The sequence below is a fragment of the Cannabis sativa genome, chromosome 8, assembly GCF_029168945.1.
Source record: "Cannabis sativa cultivar Pink pepper isolate KNU-18-1 chromosome 8, ASM2916894v1, whole genome shotgun sequence".
Lineage (NCBI taxonomy): Eukaryota > Viridiplantae > Streptophyta > Magnoliopsida > Rosales > Cannabaceae > Cannabis > Cannabis sativa.
This window is the reverse complement of record NC_083608.1, coordinates 49,443,735-49,453,201: the sequence shown is the minus strand read 5'-3', so window position 1 is coordinate 49,453,201 and position 9,467 is coordinate 49,443,735. Positions and strand designations below refer to the sequence as shown.

Sequence of the window (9,467 nt, the reverse complement as noted above, 5' to 3'; positions counted from 1 at the left end):
GGAATTTTTCTAGGTGAAAATTGAACCTAAAGTTACGAAATAAAGGGCTTACTTTTAAAATTTAAAAAAAGTTTAGATATTTGTTGATTTAATAATATTTTAGCATTTTATTATATATTATTATTTTTAGTTAACCTAAACCTATCAGAATACGATATCTCATAATCTTTTTATCAAACCCTAAACTATCATAGTTTTATTTTTCCTCTCCAAACCAATCAGTCAAAGCCTCATTCTTCTTCATGTTTGCTCCTCTCAAACCTTCCACAATTCTTCTTATTTTCTACCTTCATTCTTAAAGTTTTGGATTTATAATCAAGGCTTGCGGGCTTGAGACATCGAATAGAAATATGTGAAGAGGTATGAAATATTTTCTTGCTCAATAATGCTAAATGTTATCTAGGGTTCGGATCTATTATATTTTTTTCGTTTTCAGAAAAACAAGTTTCAGTAAAGTGATGATATCTCTCTTGATATTGATCCGTTTTTAGAGATTTTTGTATCGTAGCTTATTCGATTTCCCATAAGTTTTATGAAGAAACTTTTTGTTAATTCGAAGTCATACTATGTCAAAAAGTTAGTTTTATTCAATATCATGTGATTCGTTTCTTGAATCTTGTTCTTGCAAAACTGTTTTGGTAAAATTGTAATATCTCTTTGAATATAATTCCAATTTCAAAGATTTTGGTATCATTGGAAAGGGAATTTAATTTCCTAAAACTTTGATGAAGATGTTATCTTCTAGTTCTGAACCATTCAATGTCAAAAGTTTGTATTTTTGCTAAGTCGTGTAATTCGTTACTCCATATTTCTTCTCAGAAACAGTTTCAGTAAAACAATCATAACTCCCTCAGTTTTAATCCATTTTTAATGATCTTTATATCATTGGAAAGATAATGAAATTTCCTATAATTTTTATGAAGACAACTTTCACTGAATTAGTATAGTTGTTGGTCAAAAATAGTGATCTTTCTGCTGTACTGTAAGAGTACGAATTTTCATGTTAGGGCCTTGAACCATGTGTTGTTATAGGTAGTAATGACGAGATAACAAATATTAAGCAGCGGGATTTGATGATCTTATCCTCAACAAGAAAATTCATTGAGGTGCTTGGAGTAGCAAGAAGGTGTTCTTAATAACTGAGGTAAGAAGAGTGGACATCTGTGCACAGGGTGTATGTTGAAACATACAAATGTATTATGGGTTTGTATTTACATGTTTTATTCTATGGTAGATTGTTGTTTTATGCTAATGTTATTAGTGTGTGATAGTGAAAAGACTTTTGACTGTTTGTGTGAGAATAGCACTTATAGGATAGGTTTTCTGCTGCTGGTGTGAGCATAGCACTGCAGGATATATTTTTGGCTGCTTGTATGGGTTTACTTGCAGGTCATCCTATCATGGGTGAGTACAACTTGTGGTAAGGGATTGCCCTATTGGATGCCGAGTGTGAGAACAGCACAAGGCAGGGCAAGTTACACTTCATGTCTGATTAACATGAGTGGGAGTAGATTATCGTATGTGAGTACAATGTGCGATAAGATACTATGTGTTATATGTGTGAAGATTACACTGTGATATGATGTTGTATTGTATGTAAGAATAATATGTGATATGACATGTTGTTATATGTATGCAAGTATGGTATGAATTGATTTGATGTTGTGATATTGTTATACTTATGACTATGTTATCTGGTTGGGGGGTTATGTCCTACATAGCTCTTCTTACTGGGCGTTAGCTCACGGGTACTCTGTGTGCAGGTAAAAGGCAAAACTATACAATGAGGGTGGCGAGCTCGAGGCATGGATTACATGTTAGGGGATTGTCACGATGTTTTGGTTTAAGAATATTTCTTTAAAGATTATGGCTCGATTACTTTTGTAAAAATTAATGTTTAAAAATTTGTAAATGAATCAAGTGTTTTTGTTTTAAAATAATGAGATCTCATGATTTAATTGTTTATAATAAATTAGTTTATTATTTTTATTATAAATGGTTTTAAACGGACTAGCGAGTGTGACGTCTCGGGAAATCGGGGCGTTACAAAACCCACTATAAAATTGCATCAATAATAATCATTTTTAATGATTCTTTAGTTGTATTCACATAAATACAATCATTTTTTTTTTACAAATATAAAACATTTACTTCAGGAAATGTTTGTCAAAATCTATATCGATATTAGATTACTTTTCATTGTCCTCAAATAATACAAGAACATATATATAAATATGTATTCATCTCTTTCATTATATATCCATCAATTATATAATGAATATTACGTTTGCATAATCTTCAGGATATATGCAAGATTTTATTGAGGACGCATAATCATCAGGATATATGCAATATTTTATCGAGGATGCATAATCTTCGGGATATATACAATTTTTTTATCGATGATGCATAATCTTCAGGATATATGCAATATTTTATCGATGATGCATAATCTTCAGGATATATGCAATATTTTATCGATGATGCATAATCTTTAGGATATATGCAATATTTTATCGATGATGCATAATCTTTAGGATATATGCAATATTTTATCGATAATACATAATCTTTTGGATATATGTATAATTTATATAGATTTTCTCTATCATATCATAGGTACACATATATTGTAAATATTATGAATGATAAGAACATAATATATATATGAAATTAATAATAAATATATAAAAACATATACATACATATATAATATATAGATATATAGATAAAAAGAAAAAAGAAAACAAAAGATTCTTGAAATTGTTTCAGTCAGATAAGTATATATATAAATATATATTTAGTGTATCGTGACTTTGAAATAATTCAAGAACTTTAACAAGATACTTACATTGGGACTTGGGCAGAGACTCATGCTTGAAGCTTGGGCAGAGACTCGTGCTGATAACGTGTTATAAAATAATATAAAATAATATAAAATAATATAAAGTAGATGAGAAGAAAGAAGAAGAAGATGAAGAGAGAAAGAGAAAGTGAATGAGAATTTCTGAGTTGTTTATTCCAATGGGGTGAACCCCTATTTATACAAATACAAGAGTGAGATATTAAGAAACTAAGAAAAAGGGAAACTAATGAAAAGAGGAATGTTGATTACAATTAATGACAATAAATAAAAGATTTGGACATCCACATAATTAATAATATTTATAACATCAATCATAATATTCACCATAATTTTTGATATTAATGAAAATATTTACTATTATTATGGTAATTGTATTCTTGACCAAATTTACATTTATTAACAATTATCAATGAACTATGTTTTAGTCATAAAATTTTGAGTATTGTTATTGGGTATTAGTGGTGTCTTGCACCTCTAGATATGTCGCTTTACTAGCGATACTCTGTAAATTTTTTTACATTAAACTATATGAGAGTCGATACTTAATTGGACTAATAGCGATAATAACACATAGAAGAGTATTAAACACCACTAATACCTTTTAGCATTTCTCTAAAAATTTTATTCACCCATTAGCTTCAAATTTTGATTATTTATCATATATTTAATATGATTTTCCAACATTAATAACATTAATTTAAAATAATATTTTAAACTTCTTCATTAATTAAAATAATATTAAAAAATGTAACAAAAATAGAATAAAATATTTTTAGAGCTTCTTTAAACTAGTAGCTACATTAAACTAGAGCATCCACATCAAAAGAGCTAAATCAAATATAACAAAATAAAAAAAAAAAAAAAAATTATGTAATTTTTCTTAATATATAAATGTAGAAGTAAAATAAATAAATAAAAAATTTTGGCTAGACATTTTAAAGAGAGTGCTTGCATTTTCTTTTTCCACGCCGTTTGGAAAAATGGGTCCGGAAAAGGACAGCGTCTCTAAACATTTGACCTTTGTGTCCGATTGACCAAGAAATATCTAATTTACTCAGTTATTATTTTATGTTATGTTTCACTACTTTCATATAAAATCAGCATTGATATATAAAACCACATACAACTCACTACTAAAATACTTTACCCTATAAAACTCTGAAACCATTTTGTTTATAAACAAACGCAGGCTACCATATCTGATGATTCTGATTCTTTATCGTTTTCAACATTAAAAACAGAACAAAAAATTTAATAACAATGAAACCAACTAGCCTAAATATTAAATAATAAATCCACAGCAGACCAGTAAAGAAAAAAAAAAAGAAAAGAGAGCAGCATTGAGGTAAGCTGTCATGAGTAAAATTTTATAAGTTAAAACTAGAAAGGTAAACAAATATTGCTACTATAGTATTTGCCGCAATCCATTCTTAAGGGAGTAACTGAAAAGCACTACAGATGGTTTTTCCGCTTTCTCATTCTTCATCGTCGGTTTCATCCCCGATCTCCTAGAAGTTAATGCAGAAGTCAGGACACATGCACGAATCAAATTCTAAACTTCCGAAACAATATTAGAACTGTATATTTTAACACAAGTTCATAATGAAGTTAACAAATAAAAACGGCTTAAATTATTAAGAGGACGAGATGTGATAAAGTTCGTCGTTCGTTGTTACCTCTTCATCATTTTCTTCATCATCAGAATCCTCTTCATCAGCCTCCTGCAGCGATTAATGAACACAAGTATTTTAAGAAGGTTGGTATGAATAAGAAAAGATTCATTGTCAACTAAAACTTTTGAAGAGAGAATAATTACATTATTGAAGTACTTCAAAGGATTGGGCCATAAATCCTCCTTAATTATCTCTCCCACCTGCAATTCCATGGAGGAAAAGGAATTTAAGGAGTTGAAGAAAATCAAAATAATCATTAATAATAAATGCAAAGTCATTAATTGAAGGAACTTATAAGAGCACCTGCATTAGATGTAGATATAGCTAAGCATAAAGAAATACATTAAGACATACCTGATCCTGAAGCTCTATTACTTCTGTCTGATCAGCATCACAAAACCAACTAAAGAAACTGCACATATTAAATTATTCCGAGTAAGTTATATTGTTCTGATTATAAGAGCAAGTCCAACGACACTGCATATATTTATATATGGTGTGATTTTTCTCCAACGATACACTAAAAGCTACACTATTTTGAAATTTTGTCTACAGTGCACGGTATATATGCCGTGCACTGTAGTCACGCCATATATTATATATATATTTAATTAATATTTATTTATATATATTTATATTATTGTATTTATAAAATTAAGAATTTATTTTTAGAAAATTTTACAATGCACATTTTTAAAAGTAATGTACGAATTTACTCCTATTTATTTCGGCACCCGAAAAATTTTTCTAGTCTACTTTTTTATATAGTTGTGTGTATTATAATTATTTAAAACATCCTATAAAGTTTTGAGAAATTTAAAAAAATTTAACACGCCGAAAACAATACACTTCTTTAAAAGTGGCGCACTGATATACTCCTACCTGATTCGACATTCGAAAGACTTGTTTACTCTTTTTTTTCATGGTTGTGTACATTATAGTTATTTAAGACATCTTGTAAAGTTTCAAAAAATTTAGAAAAATCTAACACGCCGAAAATAAAATTCAAACTTTTTATCATGTAACTCTTTTATTTAGAGGTGTGCATTGTAAAAATATCTTATAATATTTTGTTATGTAAATTTAAATGTGAATACCATAAATTATTTTTATTTTTAATTATGATTTAAGTAAAATTTTATTATATTTTTTTTTGAAAAAAAATTACACATTAAAAACAATATAAATTTAAACACATATATTAAAATTAAAATTAACACACTAGATATCATATTCTTTATTAATCAAGAGTACACATACTTTATACTATACAACAAAATATTATAAAATGAAACCACAGTCAATAATACATAATAAAAATATTACAAACTTAAAATTTATTTAAAAATTATTAGTTAAATATAACAATTGTAGTAATTTTGGTTAATTAATATGATAATAATTTTTTTTTATTTTATTAAAAAATTAATATAATAATAAGAAGTATTTTTTTAGTGTAATTTTTAGTGTTGTGGTTGGAGTAGAAATACTTTTTGACGTCAAATTTGGTGATAGTGTAACATTATATTTAGTGCATCATTGGAGATGCTCTAAGAGCACCTGCATTACATGTGATTATTATTACACAATGTAAATAAATGGGATTTTTATTTACAAAAATACGTTTTTAAAGTTTCAAACAACTTCATGAGAACTATAAATCAACCTCACAATACCTATAAATTAACTATAAAACAACTAAAAACAACAAGAAAACTAACCTCATGACAACTATAAATAAATTATAAAACAACCAAAAAAGAATATTGAACAGTTTATTGAAGTTCGTATTTTTAATTTTTTTAAAATTTTTGGTTTATTATGTAAAAATTTCTAAATAAATTATAGTTCTGATTCAATCCACAAAAGAAGAATTGATCTTTCAACAAGGTGTGAATGAATATAGCTGAACTTATGTTTCACCTTTAATAGTTGCTAGCTAAGAATTTGAATTGAACTAACAAACAAAATATTATAAAACATTTTCTCAGGAGGAATTTTTAAGAGGTGATGAAACCACATCGACCAAATATATGAAAAGAATCTCTATGCATGCTAAGATTATTTTCAACAGTAGTACTATTCACACCAAAAACTAAACATAAATAAGTCAATCGTGTAGATAAGTTACTTAATATGTACATGAACAAAAAGCAACCACCATATTACTTCAGTCACACAACTGTTAAATACTCAGTTTATTATAGAATAATGGCCTCCCCATCTAGTCTATGATTCTCTAGCTAGTGATCCTAAAGCCAAACCAGGCATTATGAAGCACCAAGAAAAGCAAAAATAGTTTAAGAAAATCACCTCTGATGAGCAATGGATCGCTTCTTTCCTTTCTTCTCATCAATAACTCCATTAACTAGAGCAGCCTGGCACAAAATTATCATTATATGTTAACAATTGTAATGGTGGAAAAAGAAAATCTTCAGTGTGCAGTGGAGTAACTATAATAGTATTACCATGCCCTGTTTCCACTTGATAGGAGTACCGGTTATCTGGGTTGTTCCTTCATCGGAGAATGAGAAGGATTTTGTAAGCTTTGTGTCTTCAAAATAAGGATTCTCCGTAAAATTCTGGGAGAAAAAACGCCAGTTAGAATGTCATCAACTCGAGTAAAAAAGCAAACCCTTTACTTAAATTTATAGCCAGAGAAAAAAACATGCACACTTAAGGGAAATTAAAGGACAAAGACAGCTTACAAATGTTATGGAGTACCCCGATTTTAAATCTTTGAAGTCCTCCACATCAAGAGAATCCAAATACTTGAAGATCTATACAAACATAAAAGAGCATATAATGAATCAACAAGAAAGCAAACCAAACATTGACGATTTTTCGATCAAAAATAGCCCAAATGGCTTGATAAATTTTACATATTATGTCTCCAACCTTCTGGTCTTCCTCAGTTAAAATATCACAGAGTACAGGGTGGCTCAAGAACTGCACAAAGCAATAAATCAAAAGTCACAAAGATGAAAAACATTCATTGTATATATCAACCTACCTACTCACAAACAAACAGTTATGAGCTACAAAGAAACACTAACAGCAGTCAACCAAAAGTCTGGAATGGTCTTGATAACATCATTCCGTTTTAAGTACATAGGTCTTCGTATCTCATTAAACTTTTGCTCAACTTCCAACATTTTGTCACTGGCTTCTTCATTAACCTGTCACAAAGAATGTCCATTATTCCAATCCTCATCACTACAATTTTTTTAGTTTCTAAAAGAATTCACAAATTGCAAAAGTTATTGACTTTTTCTACAACAATTCATAAATGACCAACATGTTAAAACTAAGTCAAAATGTTAATTTGTGCTCAACCCATAATTTCTTTTCAAATTAGATGTTAATATTCAACAATTGAAACAACAAAACAGAAATCATTAACAAAACCCATAGCCACAATCATATTTCAAAACCCAAAATAACCCATAACAATAATGACAAAAACAGTGTTTGAAGCATTTAGAAAAACCCCAGAAAGTAGAAAAAGCTTTAAACCTTTTCAAGCTCATCTTGAGTCTCCTGCAACTTCTCGATTGAGATAACGAGCTCGTCGTCAACGGGTTCAGCTTCCTCAACTGAAGCAACCTTAGGTTTCTTTCCTTTGTCAGCCAACATTTTAGGAGGGGAAGAGAAAGAGCGTTGATGTTGTTGTTATGGCTGTGATGGGTTTTTCTTCTTCTTCTTCTTCCTCAAAGGGATTTGGGAAGAAGGGTTGAGGAGGTCTGAGTTTACCACAAAGGCATTGCAATGTATTTATATAAAGGGGCGAAGGAAGGAAGCCTTTACTTCCGGCGCTTTTTAGTATTACAAGCGGGTTAGAGTTTGAGAAGAGGCCCTACTTACACAAGTGCATATACAATACATATCATTTAGTAGGGTTTTAGGTTTTACTAGTAAAGATATTTCTTTGAGGGGTTTATAAAGGAAAAGAAAAGGTAAGTGTTTTCATATTATTCTAATTCTTTATTTTTAGAAAAAAGCCCTAATACAGCACCACCTTTCATAGCAATAAGCTTTGAATAGGGGGGGACCACTTTGAGGTTCCCTATGAAATGAGGCATGAAACTGAGCCACAAAGAAGAAGTTCCGAGAGTTACAAAGGAAACTTCAAGCTCATATGGGTCATGTGTTGAGAACGAGAATTGAACTTTATAAGATCTAACCTCCTGTTGTTCCTTAGTAGCTCAGTGGTAGAGTGGTCAATTGTTAACCGATTGGTCGTAGATTCGAATCCTACTTAAGGAGATTTGATGGGGGGGGGGGGGGACACTTATTATAAGATGTTTGATACATATCGAGTAACTTGATCACCAGACTTTGCTAACAGTTGAGATGACATACTTAGTTAGTGTGAGCTACAATATTAATAGTTCTAGAACAATGAAAAATGACAGCATCCCTAAAAGTAGAAACTATACCAAAATCATTTAAAACTAAACCTGATGATGACTCCAACAAAACATGGTTATTAAAATTTTGCACCAAATTAAGACAAGTCGACTCAAATAATATGTTTTCAAAGCCATGCAATTGGCATTGAATTCTCGCATTTCTCAAAGCCAAAGCCTCGATCATTTTAGGTTGAAAGCTACCCATCACAAATCAGATGGTGACAAGACAGAGGAAGACGACAGCTACTAACAATTTGTGTCATGACAGACTAAGCTCCAGAGCTGGAGTTATCAAGTTGAAAATCATGAAGATAGTCACGTGCCCAATGAACAACAAACTCAACCGAGATAAATGAATTATTATGCACCAATTTATTTCTTTTAAAGTAGATTCTCTATGAAACAACCAAAATCAACTCCACTTGTTGCACATGAAGAGATGAATTGATGTATTAAACCATACAAATCTGAGCAATAAGCAAGCGAGTCTCTCAGTTGAGAATTACAAAGTTTTAG

At 29.8% G+C, this 9,467-nt stretch overlaps 1 protein-coding gene and 1 non-coding gene across 3 annotated transcripts; one reads left to right on the top strand and one right to left on the bottom strand.

Moving 5' to 3' along the window:
- Positions 1 to 4,019: 4,019 nt before the first annotated feature.
- Positions 4,020 to 8,433, bottom strand: LOC115700766 (NAP1-related protein 2). Of its 2 annotated transcripts, none has more exons than XM_030628407.2 (10): positions 8,056 to 8,433; positions 7,596 to 7,718; positions 7,438 to 7,488; positions 7,248 to 7,319; positions 7,008 to 7,121; positions 6,853 to 6,917; positions 4,894 to 4,951; positions 4,683 to 4,739; positions 4,543 to 4,587; positions 4,020 to 4,371 (listed from the first exon to the last, which is right to left on the bottom strand). In XM_030628407.2, the coding sequence occupies exons 1-10, from the start codon at positions 8,173 to 8,175 to the stop codon at positions 4,342 to 4,344; spliced, it is 735 nt and encodes a 244-aa protein (XP_030484267.2). In that variant the 5' UTR covers positions 8,176 to 8,433; the 3' UTR covers positions 4,020 to 4,341. The 2 variants fall into 2 exon arrangements, with proteins under 2 accessions (XP_030484267.2, XP_030484266.2); XM_030628406.2 differs by having other exon boundaries at positions 4,020 to 4,374; positions 8,056 to 8,431.
- Positions 8,434 to 8,733: 300 nt separating this feature from the next.
- Positions 8,734 to 8,805, top strand: TRNAN-GUU (transfer RNA asparagine (anticodon GUU)). Its single transcript has one exon. It is a non-coding gene; the product is annotated as a tRNA-Asn (tRNA).
- Positions 8,806 to 9,467: the final 662 nt, after the last annotated feature.